Source organism: Colletes gigas, unplaced genomic scaffold (assembly GCF_013123115.1).
Source record: "Colletes gigas isolate AHSC1104 unplaced genomic scaffold, ASM1312311v1 Colletes_gigas_Sc00001, whole genome shotgun sequence".
In the NCBI taxonomy this organism is placed as follows: domain Eukaryota; kingdom Metazoa; phylum Arthropoda; class Insecta; order Hymenoptera; family Colletidae; genus Colletes; species Colletes gigas.
The window spans coordinates 11,729,259-11,753,749 of NW_025106630.1; the positions used below are offsets into that span (position 1 = coordinate 11,729,259).

At 50.4% G+C, this 24,491-nt stretch overlaps 1 protein-coding gene across 1 annotated transcript in view; it reads right to left on the reverse strand.

The window, feature by feature from the left end:
- Nucleotides 1-24,491, reverse strand: part of LOC122396860 — a 328,173-nt gene that overhangs the window by 242,401 nt on the left and 61,281 nt on the right. The window contains exon 3 of the mRNA XM_043395583.1: nt 8,938-9,076. Coding sequence (XP_043251518.1) covers nt 8,938-9,076 — 139 coding nt within the window. The remainder of the gene's footprint in view (nt 1-8,937; nt 9,077-24,491) is intronic.

The following is a 24,491-nucleotide window of genomic DNA, read 5'->3' on the forward strand; positions in this document are numbered from 1 at the left end:
GCTGAGCCGGGTCACGAACGACGATTGTTCCACCGATGAACCGGATTCTATCGATTGAGCGAATATCCGCTAATGGCTCTACAAATACGTTAACAGCGTGAATCCTGCTCCAAAGGCGACCGCGTCGAGTGTTACGGATCGATTTTAACTAAACTTCGTAGGCGAACGGGGGAACTCGGGAATAGTCCAACCGTGTTTCACAGATCGTTTCGACGCTTTGTTGGTTGTCGGATATTTGATAATGAGGTTTCTTCTTGCCCGCTACATTTGCATTACGAAGCGATCCGAACTGAAACCTCGACGTCATAGATTATTGATCATTCGAGCAGTACTCGCTCGATTGAATTTTAAAGAGGCTGTCGCCTCTGGATGCAAATGGGTCAAGAAAGTTCGAGCAGCTAATCGGGGAACTTTTAATTTCAAGACTCGGTAAACAAATTAATTGATTATCTATTGTTCGTCTAAGTCTCATATTCGAATGATTACTGTATCCTAGATGGAAATTGAATCGATGAAATTTCTATCTAGGGGATGTTTGGAACGTTTTAAAATTTTCCTTCGCTATCTATTGTCTTCGATCCGAGAGATTGAGTCTGCGATCGAGCGGCGACGAGCCCGAAAGTTCGATAGTCGAGTTTTCTGAAAGGGACCAGAAGATTCGAGGCGGTGGGAAACGCTGACTGCGAAATAACTGGCGTCGGTGAGGGACGGTAGCGCTTTTTTTATGTGACACAAAGTAGCACTTTGCCAAATGACCCGAGTCTCTTTAGGGCGCGACCGGCGCCCGTCGTCGAGGTCGACGTCGCGGGAATCGCGCGACAACGCGAACGGAAATTCGTTCCTTCGAGATTGAAGCCACCCCCCCTTTCGGTTGTATCCGCACACGGTAGCTGCGATGAATGGACGACGTTAATTTCGAGGGGCAAAAAAATCGAGAGAGAGATCGATTTATGCGTCGACCGTGCAAGCTCGACGGAGACCGATCGAGGAACGACCCTCGCCCGACGGAAGACGAAACGATTTCCATAATTGGGAATAAAATTGAAGAAAATTGCGCGGCGTTCCCGGGGACGTCGTGGTTCGAGACATCTTCGGCGTTACAGGGTCAATTTCTGTCCTTGTTCGACGCTTAGTGCGCGGCCACGATATATCTAGTTTATAAATATTAAACGCGGGATATCACGGGGTGACCCGGGGAGAAGGTATCATAACCTTAAGACGTCAGACTGTGCATTGAAGGGGGATCAGGGGGATTTGAGGATTGCATCCCTCGTTTCGCGATATTACCCCTTAGACCCGGGGACTTACGCTCTCGAGGACGTGACCTTACGCGCGTTTCCCAGACTGTCCATAAAATTATGACGTCCGTCATGCACCTTTGTGCCTGAATCGTGGCTAGCCGGACTCGAACAGACGCGATACGATAGATGCAGAGGAGCTAAAAAAACTAATTCTCAAGTCGTGAGTAGAAAACAAATCCGATTGAACTGTTTGGTCTGCCAGTCAACGCCGTCTCCCTTCGAATTTCGAATGCTGGAGGGCTCACCGCTGTCTGTTGACATAAATTCGCGCATCAGGACGTGTCAACGACGAGTTCAACGGGGAGAAAGAAGCGTCACGGAACGAAGGTATATACGTTAACGAGAATCCTCGCGGCATTCGAGACACTGGAGGAGACTTGGCAAGTTTCGTTTGCACCCCCGTGTATTTCGACGTCGAGGAGACGCGGACGAGGGGTTAACTTGCCACCCCCCTCCCCCTCTCTGAACAGTGTGCACGACTTCTCGTTATTAATTACTCGAAATGTTCAGGCCCGCCAGCGTACACCCATCAAAACAACTCCGACGCGAATCAGGAGCGATCCCGCGCGGATTTACGACACGGCGATCGTGGTAAATGGTTTCAAGAACTGGTCAATCATTTTTCAGCCGGCCTTGGGTAATTTTTCAACCGCGCCAAGTGCCACGGAACCGGCAATCGAATCGTGCAACTCGAGGGTAGTTAGCGTCGTCGGGAAATTTTTTTAAAATCCGTTCCAAGGTTCGAAAGGGTGAAGATGTATATTCGCGTTGAGAAATGTGGCCCAGCGAGGATCGCAGGGTGGCTCGAAAAGAGCGGAAAAGGCGTCCCGGCGTGTTTGGACGGAAAATGCAGCGGAAACAATGCGCCGCAAAGAAGAAGCAAAGCATCGGGGGGGAGGAGAGAAACATCATCCCGGAAAAGATACAAGAATCCCCCGGCCAATTTACCATAAACTTAGAGGTTTACGGAGGGAAAGTAAGCGGATATTACCGGAAGAAGCGCGAGAAATGCGAACCGCGAGTACCGCGCTACTGGATAAGAATATTAGACAAAAAAAAAAAGAACGAGAAAAACGCTCGCTGGATGAAAAAAGGCTGCAAGGGGGGAGACGAAGGGATGCAAGGGCAAAAAAGGCTGCAAGGGGGGATTGAACAACGGAATTAAAACGCCGCCGCGTGTACTTTCTTCGCGCGCTGGAAAGCGTAAACCTGCACGCCCCATCGCAGACAATTTATGAATGCTTTCTTTAATTTGGGATTCGAATTCTGCGTTTCTTCCAGCGGACGGTATTTTCTTTTTCCCCCGGGGTTCCGTTAAGACGACGTCGCGACGAGGAATTACACGACGCCCCGCGTCTCGAACGTGTAATTCCTGCCTCGAGCCTGTGAGCTATAATTAAAAAGAACGCGGCTCCATCTTCGTTTAATACGAAAGGAGAAAGCGGAAATCTTTCTCGTGTTTAAAAATATATTTTATATTTTGTATGTACACCACGAGCACGTTCTTATTTCGCTATTTTTAGACGTTGAAGGGCCGGAGGAGCATAGTGTTTTTACCAAGTGGTTAACGATCGCGAAGCAAATTGAAAACGTCACCGACTCGGTTAGTGAAATTAGATGGCCTCGCGAGAGGAACGTTCGGTCACGCGCAGGCAAAGTGTTCCAGTTTTTTTCTGTAATTGAAACGAGGTTTATTATCGCTGGCCATACTCGTTTCGCGTGTAACGAGCCCGGCGATTACGGAATCGGCCGTAACGAATGACCGGGCCCTCGTGGGGCGATCCTTCGTGAAACCGCTCGCGAGAAAAAGCGTCGGGGCGCGGGCACGCAACGACCGATAATAAATCAGAATGTTTCGTTGGGCCGGCAAACCAGGGGCGGGAGGGAAGCGAACGCGAGACGATGCAGACGAGGAGGACCGTATACGACCGTCTACGTGGTCGGAAGATATCGGAGGGGTTGAAAAATTAAACAAAAACAAAGGGGTGGCCGCGATCACAATGAAGGAAATAAGCAGCCATTGATAACGCGGCGAATCGGGAGTCCACGGTGGCCGACAATGGAACACCAGAATAGCTATTATACTCGGCGTAGACTCAATTATTTTAAGCCACTTTTGTGCCGCGCTAATGAACCGTACAAAACGGAATATTAAACCAGTCTCCTATCCTTCTTCGCTTATCTGTCCCCGGCGCGACTACGCCTTTTGCTTCCGTAACCTTCGACTTCGCGTCGAACGATCGATACGCACTTGGTTATCAACTTTACCTGTAACCCTTGATCTTTCTCGCCCTCGCGATTTCCACCTGCGGGGCTAATCACGGAACGTTCGCGGCGATTTCGAGTGGACTCGGTCCTTTCCCCGTCAGATTTATACGAAATGTCCGCCAATGTATCGAGGGACGTTAGATTGTACGACCCTTTTCATTTTACCCTGCTGCACGGTTTCCTTATCGTGGTCGTTTACACGCTATTCCGCGAAACTGATGGATAATCGTGGAATTGTAAATTTCCAACACGCTGAAGATGGAAGCGTTTAGTTTGCAAACGCTCGAACGCGGAGCGAAAATATTTCGAAGGAAAAATTCGTAAGGTATGGCACCGATTTGTCGGGACGCGAGGCGATCCGGTCGCTCGGAAATAGCGAGAAGTCTGACGCGCGATACTACTTAAGAAGTCATCGTACGACGGTGTAATTTCTCCTGCGGGGTGACTCGGCGGATTCTTTTGACTCGGAAGAAACTGGTTTCTTCCGCGCCGTCGGAGCCACCGCCGTGGAATCGTAAGAAGAGAAATATCGAAAGGTGTTCTATCGAAAAATCAGCCACGATGCAGAAGGGGAGACATCGGCGCCGAGCGGGCAAGTCGATTCCCGCGCGACGGTATTTACTGCTCCGTAAGTCGCTTGTCGGTAGGAAGACGCCTCGAAAACCTTCAGGAAAACCTTGCTAATTAGACGTCCAAAGTAAAGCGCACGACGTAAGGCAGCAGCGAGAGCCGGGGAGAAGAGACACAGCGGAGACGTTCTCAATGTCGGAGACCCCATAGACGTGACTTTAATTCCAGGAAAAAGAGCGACGTCTTCGTAGCAAAATCCCTATCTCCACCATCGAGGAGGCTCCCCTGCCGTCGTCGTTCTCAATAGCACCCATAATGGCATTCATCTTTGCGTTTTATGTTTCAGAATTGTCGACGGCAGAATCGCCAACAATGGCTGCCATCGAATCGCGACCTCTCGTTCGCGTACGGTATTTTTCGAGAAACGTAAGCAGTTTTACGATAAGGAAGGAATAAATCCGAATAGTCCGATGCATACTCCTGCTCTATTATCGCGGGCGAATGTTTTCCGATCCGGCGTTGGAGCGCTGCACGAGAACGAATGCACTTTTAACGACGGCGTATCTGCATATCGGGCACACGGAGAACGGGGCAAATATATCGAACGTCTCCTACAAATAATTTACCCGTCGGACGGGACTTAATTATCCGCTTTTTCCCTTATTACTCTCGCCGTCCTCGCGCCGCGCGGATTTATAGCCGTGTCGATAAAGCCAACGGGTGTACATTAACATTACGCAATACTCGTAGCGTCTCTCTGGCCGGAAAACGGGCCACGATGAAAATAAAAGGGGGACACTCGGAGCATTTTCTACGCTCGAACGGTTGAGTAATGGCCAAGGGTGGGATCGCCGGGGTAAAAGAGTCGAGAGGCACGGGGAAGGAGAAGGTACAAATCGGCCGTGAAATCCAAGATTTAACCCCATCCCTCCTCCCACCCCGAGGCGACGAAACGAAGCCCCTTCCGTTCGTTGATATGATAAACACCGAAAATGACAGCGGCATCCCTCCATCCCCCGGTGTGTCTCTTCCTCCTTTTCCCCCCTCCCCACGCATCCTCTGGTTCTCGTCTTCCCCGAGCTCTTCGAGTTAATCACGTCAGGCAGGCAGACCCTCTGATTAAAACGGGCCTCCATCCCTTCTTATTATTATTGTTATTAGAGGAACTGAGTGCAGGGCACTCGGGGAATCGCGTCGGATAGACGGGACCGGCTCCTTTCTCTGTGTTCCTGTGCACCCAGACAGTTTAGCGGCGCACGCGTGTACGCACACCTTCTCCTAATCGTCAGAATTTTCGAGATTATTAAATGGCTGACGAGACTCGGGAATGAATCTTGTTTCGCTCGTTGCTTAATTAACTTTCCTCGCCGCGCTATTAATCGCCCGAGCAAATATATGTATATCGTTCCCTCCGAGTCGACGTCTAGCATCGAAGAGTCGAAACTTGGGTGGCCCGGCGATTCGCAATTTATCCCCGCGTTGATCGCGAAAATCCTCCCAACGTTGCTTCCCTTTGTTAGAAGAATATTAAATTATCGTTAATTTTTGTACACGTGCCTATCCGCCATCCTTTGGGCAAATTTAAATATTTCTTTGCTTCGAACAAAAGTGTTGTTTCGCGATCGTTTACTTCCCACGCGTTGGAACGATCGAAAATATTTTCGACTATTGCGAAATAACTGTACGTCTGCTGCTCGCGGCACGACAGCAAAGTGCAAATTGGCCCTCCGGTCAAATTGAGTTTGATATGTCTGCGATGGAGCCTCCCGTTGTTCACACGCTCCGCTGCTCGAACCTTTGTAATCCGAACGAGGCATACCTTTATAGAATATCGCGTACTAAATCACTTTCCTGCAACCGGGTACAACCAGTCCCGAATTTTAGGGGGCTCTGCGCCTTTTACGATCGATGTAAAACAATTTCTAGATTCGAGCGCAGTGATTCCGAGCGTTAAAACACAAATGCAATTTCAAGCAAAAGGGATAATGAGATAATTAATGGTAACGAATCACCGACGATTTGGCGATAATGTTTTGGAAAGTGCACGTCCCATCGATCGTAGAATCGTACGCGACAACGGTCGAACCGTAGGAATTTAGAACCGGTCGTAACGAGGCACCCTCGTAGCAAATTACAAATGGCATCGTCGTGCCCTGACGGAAGAGGACTACTGTCGTGTACGCCTCGAAACGAGTCCTTCTGAGCCATCGTAGCCGCCGGACGATCGGATTGCCGGCCGAAGGATGATCCGGTTTCACGGGGTAATCTATCCTCCGAGCGACCGATCATGCTAATAAAGCCGCCAGCTATAAGTAACGTGGAACGATCGTAAATCCTGCCGGGGCTGGTGAACAGGCGCGCGAGCGCAAGTGCAACGACAGTAGCGTAACCGCGAGACACAGACTCGCCAGGGACAGACAGAACCGTCTTAACTGATTTGACAAATACACGACAGCGAACCGAATAGATACGGAGAGAGCAACATTCGTTATTTCGTGCGTACACTCGTCGACTGACAGCGACGAGATATCTCCTGTCCCGTAATGAGCGACTTTGTTCGCAAAAACGACACGACGTTCCCTCCCTTTCGTCGATCGCGACTGCAATATTATCTCCTCGGTATCGAGTTTGCAGTATTTTTAATTTCTCCTACCAAAGGGAATTGTTTACCGCGATCAGATCGATATAACCATATTGAGATCGCTCCGAGTTCAAAGGATTCCTCGTCCGATTTATCGGTCACGCAACGATCGATGAAGACGTTAACGAACGCTTGGAATTTCTACCCTTTGAAACTAATGACCGATTCGAGATCCCATTGTCACGGGACGAAGATATAACGAGGCTCGAATGGAAAAATTGTGCGGCCGATTACGCCATTGTGCAGGTAGCACGCAGGTGTGCGGGTCGAATAATCGTCGCGGAGGAGGGAAACGCGTCGGGAACGTTACGTAAGGTCGCGTAGAGGCGGAGTCGTAGTCGGGACGAGAAAGAAAAGAAAGATAGCGGAATCTTCTGGGGCAGGGAAGAAAGAAAATAACGAGTTCGCGGGCCCCGAACGCGAACGCGCGTTACGAAACGACTCGTCGTACCTGCCCAGCGATGATTGCCGCCTCGCATGGGCTAATAGCGGGCCGCGAACATAACGAAGGGTTATGTGGATCACGAGTTTGTTATTGGCTCGCTTAATGACTCGTCCGCTCGTTCTACCTGTCTGCAGCGAAGTCTGCCGCGCGAATGCCAATCTGCCGTGAACGCCGATATAACACGGCTCGGCGAGCGTGGCGTATGGTGCGCGCCGTGATCCGAATATATCGCGTATAAAATGGAACGGGCAAGGCGGAATTTCAATAACTATCCGCGAACAACCGCGCCCGCGTCCACCGAGAACGTTGAAACGCGGGACGGCTCGTCGATGCGAAACGCCAACGTTCCGCCAAATTTTCCACCGAATATTCCATCGATTAATTTCTTTTTTACCCCGTTCGTCGTTCCGACCTTTCCGCGAAATTCCAGTCCCCGTCGATCGAGCTGGTTCCAGCTTTCCTTCTGTTCTTAAATTCGAGGTACGGATCTTTGACTTGCACGCATACTCATTTTGTCCAATCCCGAGGGTCCAAAAGGAGAGCGGAATACGGATAACTTTATCTAAATCCGAGGGAATTATGTTCAGGATGAAAACGGTGATAAGTCGTTGGGGTACCAGGCTTATGAATGATAAAACAGTAGTTTCGGATGGCTGTCCCCGAGGCTGATCGACCGCTGCGCAGTAATTACACCGAGCAAAGGAGCATTGTAAGAGCAAAGGATGGATAAACGTGTTACAAGGTGCACGCGAGCGATTAGACGTTCCGCGAGCGCACGTCTTAATCCTGGTACCCGCTCGGGTCCGACATACTAGTCTAGTCATGCGACTTTAATGAGAAGCTCGCCGCCCCGGCTCGGCCGACTCGGGGCGAGTTTTATTCGCGCAATATTCCAAACGCCTACTACTCGTTATTCTCGACTGCCTATCTACGCGAACGTTTTAACGCTTCGAGGGAGGGGGGCGTTAAAGGGACCGTTGCAGATGGAGAAACGGAGGTGCGAGATAGACCCGGGGTTCTGGGATTAATAAACGAAATCCTGGAGTGGATGTCCGAGAGGGAGCTACGGGGAACAGAAATTCAACAAAATTCCACGCGAAAGACGAGGGGAGGAAAGCAACGGAAATCACAACGCGAACGGAAACTGCTGGCCGGCGAACCGAAAACGCCGCTCGAAAATTCACGCTGGTATTGCAATTTAATTCCATCGGTAACCCGTTCGATAGTTTCCGTTCGTCAAGTTAACACAAAAACTTCACCGCGCGGGGAGCTTGCTTTCCGTTCGAATCAATTTGTTGCCCGGCTGAAATTACAGCCCCTCTCGGCCAGACTTTCAGCAGGGGGGGGTTGCAACTCATAATTGACGGAGGTTCCAATAATTCTCAACACTATTCATAATTTTATAGAGAGGAACAGAGAGGAATTTACCATTAATGCACGAAACATTCAGACCATACATAAAACCACGCATCGAAATATTATATTGGTCCTTTTTGTGAGTATTACGTGGCCTCGAAGTCTGACAACTTTTCGTTTGTTAACATCCTGTAGTCAAAGGGAAGAGGGAACTGTGAGTACGAGCGGGATATGGATGGCATCCGGAACGAGCGAGAGAATACGCGGCTTAATAGATATCGCGTCTGGAACGTGAGAACGTTACGTACGAGTCTCGTCTAACGTACCGTGTAATCACTGCATTTATATTCACTCACCATCGATATTAGACGAGGATTGATCCACGCCTGCTGCATGTTATCGTCGAGATATCGCTTCGCTATCCGGGCGATGTTTACGTGTGGCTCTTTCTTCTGAACGGGCGCCGCGGGCGGGGCATCGGCGTTGGCATTGTTTCTGAAACAAACGCGTAAACGCTAGCGTGAGCATCGAACGTTTCTGTGAACGCGTCCGTCCTGTAAACAGACCGTGGGCGTGATTGCAGCCGATGACAACGATCGGGATATTTGTCTTTCGAGATGCGAACCCCGGCTCTCCTTTCTCTCCGGTTTCAGCGAAGAACAAGGAAAGAACAAATGTAATTGCACTTTTAGCAATCCGTCTGCTTAGTCAAATTTGTCATAAAAAGATAGAAAGTTCATTCGTTTACACCTTTCCTATATTTTTAATAGTTTGAGAGATATTCCAGCAAGTACGTTTTACTACCCCTAATTCGAGAATGAATTTTGCCCCTTCGACACGGACTGCTCGGTAGGAAATTGCAAAGAGATAAAGACGGTAGTTTTCTTCGGCTCTCAGGGGTTAAATTCACCCAGTTTTTGGATCGTGGAGCATTTAGAAACTTGGACACACGGATGCAAGGGTCTGCAAGTCCCTGTGCGGTGTGAAACACATTTGGCGGTTTGCACCCTCAAGGGTATCGCTTTCCACACCGCTCGAGTATGCCTCGAGTACCTATGTACGTACCTTCCGCCAAGTATATAGAGACCCTTAAAGAGTGTAACGAGGGACACGGGAGCTAATTTCAAAGCAGCGTCGATTCAACGGGACAACGATCACTGTTCGAGTCGAGCGAACATCGGTGGATCGTTTCGTTTCGATTATTTATTTCGCGATTATGCACGCGTCAAGTAACAACGCAGTCACCTGCCCCGATAAAAGTGGAAAATTTATCGGTCGAGCCGCTATTAATTTTAATTAGTCGACGGGTCTGTAACTAGTATCGAGAACGGTCGGTGGCGCTTCCCACCGACAATGTATATTGTAATCGCATGACCGATGGTTCCGACTCGGTCATTTACAAATTCATGATAATAGATCGATGGACCGGAGCGTATTAACGAGATAAACGGGACACGCATTAACGAGAGAAACCGATCGATGGTACCGAATCTCGGTAGTGACAAACCGAGACCAACGGCATTCTCCGCTGTACCTTGGCAAACGCTATTATTTACTTGGATGAATTATTAACGCGAACGACGTTTGACGGAGAACGGCAATCCGCGCGCGGAACCGCCGCACCGTGGCCCACGAGGCCACGAAATTAACGGTCTCCTGCTCTCTGGCAATGCATCAAACCGAATCTATTGTGCGACCGCCGCACCATCACCACCGTCACCGACCATCGCCGTTCCCAGATTACACGTCGCGCGTACCACACGTTGAAACAGTTCGCAATTAGGCCACCGATAACAACACGTATCGCGACCCAGCCAGATCATTACGCTATGCAGTTATGGTTGGCAGTATCTTGATTGCTTTCGCGTAGACGCCGGACGATCGAGGCTGTCTTAACGCATTGTCGATCACGCCCGTTTAGATCGGACACGACAAATACGATTCGACCGTAGGAATCCAACGGGAGCCGTTTCGCCGTCATCTCTCACGCGTCTGTGATTTTATCGTAAGACATTAACTCGCGAAACGGTAAGCGGAGTTTTATGCGTTGATAAGTCGGTGATTTTTGCATAGCAAAGGAGGCCAAGACGGCTTTCAAAGATGGAATAATTCTGTGATGTAACAGTTGTGCTTAATATGCTTCCTCCCTACGAATTATCCTCGTCTTCAACTTGAGGCCCTAAAAATCCCGAACAGGATTCACGGGCCAAGTGTTCCCATCTTTAACAGCTATCCTAAGCAGTTAAACGTTTATATGGACACCGGACCATGAAACCGGCGTTAATTATAGCCGGATATTATGATCGTGGAACAAGAATCAACAGGCTGATCCGAGTTCGGCGCGATTGGATTACGCCTTACGATCCTGCCCTTTAAATTCTACACACCCCATAAACATTCGCGAAGATTTACCGTTTCCAAAGTTGAAAATCATTTCGGTAGATCGTAATGCTACTAATCGCGCTTGTATCCCGGACGATGGCCACATTCCTCCGCGCTTTATAGGCGCGCCTTGTATCAGAGCGGTAAACTCTTAATCTCGCTTTATTGTCGTTTATTATTTATCGCCCCGGCATTATTACGGCGATGCTTTTCCTTACATTTTTACAGCTTCCTTCCCGAAGGTTTCCGCGCGGAATTTTATACCAGCCGAAGTCATTACTCTGCTGCCTCCGCGGTGTATCAAACTTTCCATCCGTTGTCCGTCTCGGCGAATATTACGACGCATGATAGATCCGCGCGAGCACGTACAATGCCCGGTTATGAATAATCGTATACGCGCGTATACAAATGTTACGAAACGGGCATTCGCATTCAATAGAGAATTTCCCGGCGCGCGCTTAAGCGACGGGTGTATACGGCCCAGGATATCGCCTAAGTGAATTATGAGAGTTTATCGTGACTCCGTGGTCCCGTGTCCGCCACCGTCGAGGCACCAGCTGCCGCTTTAGGCCCTTGGTTAAATTACGCTCGAGATCCCCAGAAACCCACGAAATTATTGGCCCCTCCGCGGATCGACGTCGACACACCCTCGCTCTGTCCTCGACAATTCGCTACGAATTAACTCGACTTCCAAGAAACGTTTTCTACTTAAACGCGACCATCAGTGAGTCTTGGAGACACTTCCGTTTGCTAGAGGTCGGTTACCTCGATAATTGCAGCCCCAATTTCTTGTCATCGATCGAGACACTACTGTACCATAACGATAAAACGTTTCGAAGCAACGATTTATCCGCGAGGACCACCTCTCGACGGAATTTCGTTGTTCGTGTGGCTGGACGCGAAAAATGCCCCTCTTCCCGGGACAACCCGTCCCGACTTTCCGCGAGTAACGAAACAATTCGCAGTGCTTTTACCCGTACAATCCACGTTCGCTTCCCTTCTCGCGGGAAGGACGCAAACGACCTCAGCGACGCGCTTTGATCTCCAAGCAGCGACTACGTGTACAAATTCTTTCACCGTCGCACCGCGCCGCTCCGCAGTTCATACGTGCCCGACAGCACTCGCACTAATTACGTTCCGACGAGTGCGTACGCACGGTCGTTACGCAGACACATATCCCAGCCGTGGTACGCTTGGCGAAGACAACGCATCCGTGCTTCAGCTTTTCAACGCGCTCAAGCACCGGAGATCGGGCCCAAGGTGCCAGGCGATCGAAACAATTGATTCTCTTTCATTTTTATTTCGTAAAGACTTTTTAAGGGTAACTCGACAAAATAACGGAGATGGGAATATGAAACATAAATAATCGACAGTTTAAGATCAACCAAAGCTTACAGAACACCGAGAATCGGAAATACCCTTCCGATAGTGCAAGGAGAAAGAGTGGTCATCCGAGGACCGCGTTCGGGGGGATAATCTTTGGGGGCGTCTTTGGCGAGGTTCGCGAATTTCCGTGGCTAAATCTCGGGACAAACGACGCGTTTTGGTCCCCGTTGTTGACCGTGGTCGCAGGTGCGCGGCCGTATGGGGATCAGGCGCGACTTTCTCACGAAAATTCACGCGTCCGTGGATGAAAATTCACGGCAGACTTCGACCGCTTGTTGGCGCGATCGCCAGGTGTTGCGGGCTACACGCGGACACGTGTACGGAATCAACGGGTTCCCGTGCTCGGAGCTCGTTGCCAAGAAGCTACTCGAGATAATAAATCGTCCGCGTGCGAGCGGAAGACTCCGTTCCACGGTGGAATCGGGAGGAGCGCGAGCTTCGATAAAAGTCCGGCCACGGTTTATTTCGAGCGCCGGGGATGATGATAAAAAAGGGGGCACCCGGGCGGATTTCGGGGGCCCTGGACACAATTCATCCTGTCGGAGCCTGCCGGGCTCTTCTTTATCTTCTCGACGATAAACTCGATAGTTTAACGGGCTACTCTCGTTCGCTACCTGTCCTCGCAAAGTCGTTAAGGCGACTGCGGATAACAGGTCTACGGGGCCGCGATCAAAGATCCATCGACTCCGATCGATGCAGAAATTAAGGAATACTGGCCGCCTTGGGGCAGACTATTCGAATATTTTGTGCACCCAGTGTTTGAATAGCGTGACGTAGAGACAGTTCTAATATTGGGATAAGAATATTTTCAACGATCGATTGCTCGTAAAATTCGTCAGGTGTATTCGAGTAGTCTCGGCTCTATCGTGAACGTATAATCTCTACAAATGACGTAAATACGTAATTGACAGTTGAAAAGGCTACAACGAACACCTCAAAAGGCCACACGCCGCCTTCCAGTTCTCTCGAGGTGGATGCGTACTAATGACTAGCATTCCATCGACGCCCTACGCTGCAGTAAGACGTTGGATAGAAAGGCCCTCGTTTGTGCTCTAATGCGCTGAGAAAGTGGAGAGAAAAGAAAGACGTAGGCGTCGTGTTCCACCCAACGCTGATGGAAAGAAAAGTCTATCGTGTTCTTCATTTGAAAAGAATTCCCCGTAGTATGTGGAACTGGATTCTACACATGAGAACAATAAAACAAAGTCACGAAAAGTGACGTTCGTAAGCCTAAGTTTGCCCGACCACGCGAACGCGACGGGAATTAAAGAACGACGATCGTTTAGCCCGACAAGCGATCGAAGCGTTCCGTTCACGGTCCCGCGAGCCATTTTGCACTCTCGAACCGTGGTCCGGCCGAATCGGTACGATAGATCGAAACCGAACGAGCAGCCGAGCGTTAATATCGGCAAGTTTCTCGGTGCGATCGGTATGCGACGCTCGTTTTCGCAGCTCCTCGCGGCGCGTTGCGTTCGACAGGAGCAAAAGGAGCGCCGTCGACAGTCCCGGTCGGCCTCGCGAGCGATAAAACGACGATCGCGTTACGACGTCCGCGTCGCGAGACGTAAATCCGTGTATTTAGTGGGATTAAAAATCGATCGCGGCGACTTTCAAGACGTCTCGTCGGGGCCGTTACCCGGCAAGGTGTCCGCGACACTTTGGTACGTAACGTACGATCGACGGATCGGTTAATGGTCCCGCGAGCGGACGTTAAAGCCGAGAGAAGTCTGTTCGCCACGCGCAACAATCTCCGGGTCTCGTCCGTGTCACGGGCACGGCTACCGTGCGTTTCCCCGTAAGCTTCGTTATTATTCCGTCCCCGATATCGCGTGTTCTTTACGAGCGAATTATACTCGAACGAGTCGTTTCATTACCGTGGCGAGACGTCCGCGCGGATCCAGCGTCGTCGTCGTCGTCGTCGTTCCGTATCGAACGTTATTACGCGAGGCTGCAACGTCTGGCTGAAACGTTCATCGGGGAACCAGAACGATACGCGATCCGCGTACGCAGTAAAACGCCGCGACTCCTCTTTCGATCGCCCGGTAAACTTCCACCCTCTCTCGGATCGAACGGGCGTACGTAGGGTTCCTAGCGTGTTCCGTTCGCCGGGCAAAGAAAAAGCCCAGAAACCGAGAGCGAATTCCGCGCGATAGGCGGTTCGATGCGTGCGTGCGTGCGTGCGTGTTATCGAGGCATCTCACCGGGGCGGTGTGTTTCACGGTGAACTACCAGGCACCCCCGGTTCTCGGTGTAATTCGAGCCAGCGCAGGCAAACGCTCCGAGACAAGTAAGTACGACATGCGCGATATGTAAATTGCCAGCGGAGCATTCGGCGCGGCTGAAACGTCTGGGTATCCTCTCTATCTGTTCCCTCTTCGAGTCGATTCCGCGGCGAGAGAATATTAATCGGGCCCGCTGGCGCGCCGGGGCATAAACGGTCCTCGATTACGCGCAGGGGCCTGGCCGCGAGTACGCGCCGCGTAATGCGCCGTAATGCGCGGTTTCTGCCGCGCGATAGATCGGTATCCGCGTAGCCGCGCTTTCGCCCGCGAGACGGAAGTTCGCTCGCGTGATATCGCGCACGAGCAACCCGGGTAGAGATCGTCGACGCGACTCGTCTTCCTAGCTCGTTCGCACGTTCCCGATGCCGGCTATTACCGGGTAACGAGACGACTTCCTCGTATCGATCCCCGGAGCGTACAACGCGGCGCCGTGGTCGTCGTCTCCACCTCGTGGGAGACACACACGGACGCACGAGGTCGTGGCAATTTCGAAAATCTACGCTACACGGCCTCGATCGTGACCGATATCTGAGCCGTGCCCGCGGGATTCCCCGGCGATTGTCGGAAATGGAAAAGGTCTTTCGCGATACCGATCGCTGGAACACGCTCCAACATCCAGGAACTATATTTTTCGAGAATAACGACCAACTGAATTTTTCATACTTGATTCTAGAATCAATGGCAGAGGCTTGGCTAGTGTGGAAAGGGGTAAGCAAGATGGTAGAGGCGTTTTTCTCCTGAATCTGCTGCTAATGGAATCATCGGTGAAGACAACCACCCCCTAACAGGCCCTGTTTTAAACGACAGGACATTCGATGATCAGTCGAAGATTTCCTTGTGTTGTTAGTACCATAATGTCTTGGTTATTTTAACACTGTACGTATATTTTATTCAACTAAAATGGAATATATAAATAAAGCTACTGTCATAAATGCTGTCAAATTTATTTCCAATCTTCGCCTGGATAGCAACGTCGTAGGAGTCACGACCAAGTGGAGTCCAAAGAGGGCTCCTGAGCCACGTTTCCCGTCCTCGGAAGGAGGTCGCGCGGAACATTAGTAGCGAGAAACGATCTAGTATCTAAACGATATCGTTTCCGGCGAGTCGTCGCGCACGCGTTCCTAACCAGTCGGACAATCGTTGGCATTGAGCGCAGGTAAAGTCCAGAACGAAATCGTTAAGCGATAGCATCCCGGCGATCGCGGTGCGTGGTCGTCGGTGCCTTTGAGAGATAAGACGGGTCGTAAATCCGTTAAGAACCGCGATATCGATCTGCCATTGGAAGAGCCGCGCTCGCGTATAAGATACAATCGGGTCCAGTCGTCAAACATATATCCTTCGCCCGTTCTCCCTCCCCCTTACTTCCGTCCGTATCAGTAGCGTATTCATCGCGCGAAACGGTCCGCGTAAGTCACGATAGAAATAACTCGAATTCGTCGCCAAGTTCTGGCATCGATGCCCCACGGGGGCAGAACACGCGAGCGAATGCTCGACGTGTACCAGGCGCGACAACGCGATACGATATTGCCTCGTTTATTGCGACGCAACCATACTCACCAGCCTTTACGTTGACAGATGTGGTTAAATTAATTTTTCCAACGACTGATATTTCTTCGACAAATACCTAACGTATTATCTTGCCATCGATTGGAAAAAATCGCAGAGTTTGCACGAAAGGAATTCGACGGTCGAAAATTGAGGGTCCACTCTAGATGCGATCGTGCCCCTCGAGATGCAACGAACCTTGCTTCGAACACTTCACGTTGTCGCGATTACAGAGAGAAAGAGAGAGAGAGACGATTACGCGCGAACGAGGTAAAGATCGTGCAGGTAAAGACCCCATGAAAACTAAACGAAGGTTGCAACGAAGGTAAGCGCGGCGAATGATAAATAGGCTATCGGATCGTATCGACGCGACGGCCCGGCATCCCCTGGGCTTCCGCGACGTCGTTTCCTTAAGCCTTTGCTTCTCCTCCGCCCTTTTCTCAATCTTTTCTTTTACCTCCCGGCTGCCACACGTCGCGCGCCTCCCTATCGCAGAAATATCTCTAATACCCGAGTATCGTGCTCTCGCGCGTCTACCCGAGATACTCGAGCCACCGTGATTGGTAGGATCGGTGGCTATCTACGATAACGATAATCGTCCCGGATACAACGTTTTGTTTTTATCTCGTGCCCACCATTCTCGTTCGCGTTGCGCTTCCTCTTCCTCTTCCTCTTCCCGTACACCGTGTTCGTGTTCGAGTTCGAGTTCTCGGGGAAACGTTATATGTATTCTTCGCGAGTTCTTCCCGTCCGTCCAAAGGATGATCCGGGTTTTACCAGCCACGGCCAGTGGACGTTTATTCTCGATCGGACCGGACGTTACTTCCGTCTGTGGATCCGTGGAAAGCAAATAGCTCGAGAAAACGAGACCAGACGCGACGTTGGGAAACGGCGAACGAGACTGCGAATGGGACAGGAATCGACGATAAAACCAGTATGCGAGTCGGACGTTTTATCGGGGGGGGAGGGTGGCCCATTTTCGGTCCGCAGTGCGACGTTCCTGGCAGACGAACGCGTACGGGGCAAAGAAGAAACGAAAGCACGAAAAAGAACCACGGGAATTTATTCTCGGTCGGATTGATTCTCCTTCGCGGCACGGGAAGAAAAAAGGTGCGAGACCGGACGGCGGACGGGACGAACGGAGCCTTCTTTTATTCCGCGTATCGTTAGGACTTACGTGGCCGTTGGAGAGTTCGCGAAACGAGATTTAGCTGGTTCCAGCGGTGATTTGTGACCCATTGTTCTCCGCGAGCCTGGTAGCCGAACGGCGCAACGGCCGGGGGGACTGCGGGACAGACTGACCGAGGGACCCTACTAAAAACTGGACTATCGAACTAATGGCCATTGATTTACCCGCTCCTGGCTTCGAAACGCGTCCACCGAAGACCCGGCCGCGATCGTTTTTATTCCTCTGGCCTGCGTTCACCCTCGACACCACATAAGTTTTGACCCCGGACAACCGGGAACACTTGTTAAGTCGTCGCGGAATGCGCCCTCGCGAGTCCTTCCATTTTTTTTTTACATATGGCTGGTAATATAGAGAGCCCTCGTCAAAAACTATTTACTTTATATTTGTTATCCTCTCGCTATGTTAAATCTCTGTATCTCGTATAAATTCTAACTCCTAACGAGGACCCAACGCGAAGAAATCCTGATTCAATGACCGCAATCCGCAACCCCTCGTGTCTTGGACAGACCAATAAATCACAGCTTCCCTACATCGTTGTTCGATCACTATGCTCATCGTTTCCATTAACTTTAATGTACGCAACCCCTATTTCCCTCGAGCGTCTATGACTTATCGGCACGTTTAAAATTTCGAAAATGCCCCTTGTCTTCTTCCTATCAAATTACAAATTTTATCCTCGATTTAACGTGCGTAAAAATGGCGGAAACAATGCTCGCTGTATCCAGACGCGGGAACGGTTAATCGAGAAAGGTGCGTTCGCTGTCTGAAAAGACACCGCCGTATGAATCGAGGGTCTCGTTCCCCGGAACAATCCATGAATCATCTTTGAAGCAGCGTTTCCTTAAGCGACGGTTAACTGTAATTAAAGTCGGTTCAATTCCGCCATTGAATCGAAGATTTCTCCGGACGGGAATGTTTTTCAGAGCAGCCCTCTTTCTCTCACGTTCTCCCGATCTCTCCGAATCGGTTCCAAGACGAGAGGACATAATAAAACGATTAACTCGATTCCTGCGAAGTCGGGGCAACACAATGGAGCAGTTAAGGCAACGGCTTTCCGTTCCGCTTTATTTATGCCATTAGCGGAGCGCACCGGCCGGCGATCCCTTTTCTTTTATCTGCATATTGTCCGCGTCTAGGGCTGCTTGCCCCTTACAATTGCCGCGACATGTTTGTCGAAACGTTAGATCGTGGCTAAGAGATACCTTTCCCTTTGCTCTCTCTCTCCCTCTCTACGGCTTAGGCGAATTTACTTTGCGTCTCTCGGCGCAAAGAGTTCTCTTCCCGGTGTCCCGAGACGGGCCCGTAGCAGCATCCTTTGACATTTTATCTCGACGACGCCGGGTACGAGGGCCGCGGAGGCGGCGTTAATTAAGGCGCGGCCGTTAATTGACGGACAAATCCAGCCAGGGGAACCCACGGATAAATATAGACGTCCGATCGAGACGCGGATCGTATCGTCGACCGACTTGTCGGCTGTCGAAGAACCGCTTCCCCGCGGAGAAAGATAATCAATCCCCTCGGCTATTCCACTCGTCCGCGTGATATCTGCTGTCCTATCGGCGTACAAATTAAATTAATCCTTCGCGCGCCTGCTGACCCGTATATCCCAACGAGCCTTTCTCTCTCGACGATCGTACGGAGACAGAGACGGAGCTTGGAAAAAATCACCGCACAATCGATAGCACGCCGCGATCGCGGGTCGATCGGATAACTAACGACCCGCGTGATTCAAACGAATAACAATTTACTCACGATGGGGGAATAAATTCTCATCGTAACTTATATTCGTACACCGCGAATGGCAATCGCACGCATTTACGCCGTAAACACAGCATCGTTATGGACCGGCGACTCTCGCGGCGATCGACGCGTTGCTTAAGAATGCAACTTCTGCAGCCGCGCAATCTTTCGATCTAAATTATTGGGTTATTCATTTATCACGCCGGAGCACGCGTTTCCCTTTCGATAGACATCGGTTCAAAAAAGTTATTATTCCTCTATTATTGCTCAACCTCTTCGTACGAGCGGGCTACACACTTTCTCTAGCCAATGGACCTCGCGATCTACGCAATCAGAATCGTTTCGAATACAAAAATACGAAATTAATATTGAAGTTTAATGATTCTTCTATAATTAAAAGAATTCTGATGAATCGTACGGAGAGCTTTGGGCTCTATATTCTTTTCCGCGAAGCCTGGCATACTTCACGGTTAAATATACGGTTCAGACAATACATATGCATCGGCACTTATTTTGCTCAATCTCCTCGAGACAGCGAACCGTGCATTCCAGGAGATACCTATCAGGATTTCCATCCATACGCATCTTGTAAAAGTGGCTTCTCCCCCTGGCGGCCCGCGGGATTTCCAGCCCCTAGCAGCGAACCAGAAGAGAAGCCACCCTAGGCGCGATATTATGATAATACACTTATATTCATATGCAATGGGGTTTTCTTAGGAGGGCACCGGGGAGGAGGGGCCAACGAACGCGTCTTCAGTCTACAAGCCATAATGTAATTCGATCGACACTTTAGCCTCGAGATGATGGAACGATGGATAGAAATTGACGGCGAATGGCTGAGTGACAGTGGTTAAAAGGCGCGCGGAGGAAGAGAGATTCCGGTTTCACGAAAGACAGAGCGCTAGGATTTCTCGATTAATTGCTCGGCAATTCGGTTAATTGTCGCGAAAGCACGGATACCGCTCTCCTTTTACGGAACGTTGTTACGCGGCGAAATGGCACGATGAAGCAACTACGTCGAAGCCTTCGAGAGTGCTCGATTAACGTTTCAACGAGTGACAGGATTTTATACGAAGCCGTTCGAGATCGGATATAGCCTTATTTGGAAACAAATCGAATATGTAAAATAACAATTCTTGCGACCTTTCGTTCCCAACGAAACTCTCTTGCCCAATCTGGCGAACAAGGTCTCGAGGAGCGTAATGATTTTAATAATCCTTCCACCAGCAACGATCACATTTTTACCAAAATTCTGCCCGACGACGAACGGTCCTAGATCACTGACGCGGGAGATATCCAGCTTCCATCCTTTCTCTGGTCCCTTTACGGGACTTTTTTGTGCTTACGTAATGCTTCATAAGCACGAGCAGGAACGATATGATTTCTGTTCCCTTTCACGCGGAAACTTTAGGAAGGTATCGGGTCCCGGACCCTTTGTCCGACCGGATCAGGGAATCTCGCCGCTGGAAAATGGTTTCCTCTTAGGGTCGGCCGGACCGCTGGCCGAGAAGACGTTAACGCTCCCCGACAACTACTTTTCTCGTCGTTTTCCCGCCCGTTACCCAGAATTCTCGTTCGCGGATCCGCAGAAGCGTGCGCGGAAGAAAAGGTTCCGATAAAGGCTCGCAATAGCTCCGATCCCGAGACGGATCTTCGGGTATTATTTCTCTCTTATTTACGTTGTCGATCCTCGTGAAAACGTGGACACCGAGAAAAAGAATTCGTCCCTGACGACATCCTCGAAAAGAATAAGAGCAACCAACATAGTTCTCAAATAAAAAATTATTAAAACTAATTTGATATAACTAAAATAAATTTACTCCACTCATCGTCGATTAGTGGTACGTTTACCCGACACTGTAAAACGCGTAAATAGTTGTAGGATCGTGGAAAATAAACGACATCGAGCGATAAAGGGACGCGCTAGGCACGAGCAACCGTGTACGAGCGTTTAGTCGCCGCCCTACGGAGCCACGGAAGCGCGAGCGTACATTTTGCCTTCTCCCATACCCCTCGGATCCCATAAGTGCGTTGTCTTGTCGTCGAATAGCGTCTTAGGCACGACATTTCATTACGTCGTTCGGACGAATTCACCCTCTTAGCCGTAACCGCCTAGCATCCATAAAGCGGGTGGATGACGATCGTAAGAAGTTCCTGAAAACTTTTACGCGACCGGTCGAACACAGCGCGATTCCGCTCTTACGATCGTCGCGAGTTCGCGCGGAGCGTTTTAACGGCGATGTAAAAACGGTTAAAAGGGGACCGTTCGAGGATCCGCCTCTCGACGCTGTTGCTCTCGAGAGGCACGTGTAAATCGTCACCGAGCGTGGCAGATCCGAAGATCGTGATCGCGCGAATTGGGGAACGGAACAAAGGTCGGGTTCATCCATATTCATCGACTGCTTACGAGATGGAATCGTCAGAGACGTTGGTTCCTTTTTCTCTGCCGTCACGAGCGAATTAATTCCGCGACACGATTCCTATCGATCACTGTTTACGCTCCGATCCAGCGACCGTCTAAATACTCTTCCAGAGCTACCCTAACCCCTTGCTATATACGAGTTCCGATATAAATTTTATTCCGTTGTCCACCACGATTACAACGTTGAATACACTTTTCAAGAGAGCTGACTTTTATTTCGAAGCTGCAATCGTGCAGTGATCTTTCCGCCCACGCACGAGCTGTTCATCAACCTCCGTTACGTCAGATTTCACGACAGGTTGTATTATACAACGGCCCCACGCGTTCGTCGCGTCAACCGACGAAAAAGTTAAGGTTTCCGCGAGAGGCAGAGTATTTCAGGGGTTCGTCGAGGGTCTAACCGATCGGATTACGCGTTCCTCGAGAAATAATTAACGTCTTTCGCGGGAGCGCGAGAATACGAATATGCTTTAGGAGGGAGTTTATGAAAATGTTCGCCGCAGGGGGCGTAAAGCAGCGGCACCAGGCGAGATCCCGAGGGTGCCCGCCGTCGTATCCCCCTTCGTTCCTCTCGCGCAGGTGACGCTGCCACGGGGAACCCTCGGGAGACCCCGCGTGTGCGTCGTTCCCAGATATTACCGCATAATTTTAGGATATTTCACTCGAGCGGCCCGGATTCCGACCGGTCGATGCTCGACGAAGAACAGAAGCAAACGGCCGAAACTCGGAGCGGATTCGTGGCTCGATCCCTGAATCGGGGAAAGATAAAACACACGCTTTACCGAAATCGCTTTTGTCAGCTCCGCTCCTTTTCGCTCGACATTCTATCGAACGCAGTGACAAACTTTTACTATCGAATAATACAATTCAGAGACAAGTAGCCATTCGTAGGACTCGTTGCAGGTTCCTTTCGAGGGTGGCTACTTCGATTTCTATGTAGGAATGTGGAAAGTTTACTGCTTACGTATTATGCCAATAACGATGGACTGTCTGTTTAGCAATACTGAAATGTGAGATACGTTGAATAGAAACAGTAGTCTGTAAATTTATTAGAGAACCATCCTGAAGTGAAATGAAACAACAGACAAGGGAGGAGGGACAAAGACATCTCCAAACGGTTCCACGAAAGCCTACCATTAACGCGAACACAACGTCCACGGAAATATCGGAAGGATGGCTGGAAATTGGACCTGGAAACGTAGAATCCCGGGGGTATGTGTCCCGTATCCCGACGGGGAACCGTTTCCTGGACAATGCGCCGGAATGTGTCCTTCGCGCGACACCTCGTCCCCGTAAATGGCGCGCGGAGACACGGATCTAAAAACCCGCGTTACGTCTCCGAGCGCGTATACCCCCATTGTACGATGACAAATCGAGCATCAGCGGGCCACGAGCCGCTTATCCATCAACCTCAGGCCCGAAACGCGCGGTGTCCGCGCCGCAGACATTCCGCGCGGATTGATCCCGCCGCGCGTTGCATCCGTACCGATCAACGCCTCCGGAGATCCAGCCACGTCCGGCGGGATCGCCTCCGTGAGCGACGATCGCGAATGTCAAACAAGATTAACGGGCGGACCCGACCGTAAAGAGACCTTTAACAACCTCGACGATTTTTCTTCCGTGAGTGGAGCTCCTTTTTTTTCTTACCCTCGTTTCGCCCGACTACGAACGAACCTAGGGACTTTCTCCGTGACGCGGTAGGCGTCGGAGAGTAACGGTTTTAAAGAGAATTCTTAAGATTCCCGGTCCCGCGAGAAGGGATCATCAATTATCGTCCGTTCGAGGCTCCCCCGCGTTGCATAGAACCCGACGTTCCCGTCGACGGGGAAAAGCACGGCGTAGGAAAAATTAACGCGTCCGATTGTTCGTGCACGCCACTCTCGCGAGATCGTTCGCGCGAAAGGAGACACGCGCCCTTCGTCCCTCTTTCGGTCTCGCGCGATGTAACATCGTCCGCGACGCCGCGCGTCGCACACGACGCATCGTTGAACTGACACAATGCACGCGCCTCCCCGACTGCGTCCTCTCGGCGTCTATGCGTCTTCATCTCTTCAGCCACCTTTTTCACCATTCGTTGCGACAAAATGCAATATACTCGGATCTACAGTTTTAAAAGCAAAATTTAAAACCTCGAGCTTCGAAATTTTGGGAATTAATTTCAAGAGATGCGATCGAAGATGGTCGGATCGGAGAGTGAATTACGAATCGATTTCAGGAACGGCCGGTACCGCGCCTCGATTACGCCACGCGGTTTTGCGTTTACGATAATTTACGGTTTATTTACCCGGCCGTAATCTCCACGGCGATAAATACCTGGCAAAGAAGCACACGTTTTATTGTGCCCGAGCGAGACGACGTTCCCACATCGCCGGTGGAAGGTCGACCACCGGCCGTACGGACGCAAAAAACGCGCGCGAAACAATGTGACGGGGGATCGAAGACATTTCGAAACGGCGCTTTTCACGCCGATAAAATAATGAACAAACGCGCGTTTGTCATCGGGCCGACAGCCGTCCGCGGGTCGAAACCGAGTTGCGACCCGAGATAAGAATAATTTACCGCGGGAGCGCGCTTAAAAGTGCGCATTATCTCCTCGAATAAACTACGCAAGAGTGTCTCTCGGCCGCGCGCGCACGCTCAGTGATTATTTCTCGCTACGCGGAAACGGTAAAGACAATATCGAGAAAATATGGCTATATTGTATATCTGGCGAGAATATCTCGCGCGACACGGCTCCGCACCTGGCAGATCCATACGTTATCGCGGGTCCGGCGATCACGATCGAAAGAATACGTTACCACGTGCTCAAATATGCGAAACGTTGTCGCGTTATGATGTAACGTCGATTTAAGCTCGATCGTGGAAACCGAGAGCAATAGATTCTTGATTTCTTTAAAAAGTTAAGTCGGAATCGGAGTTAGAATCGTCGAAGAAATATGATACTACCGTTTCGTGATAACAAAA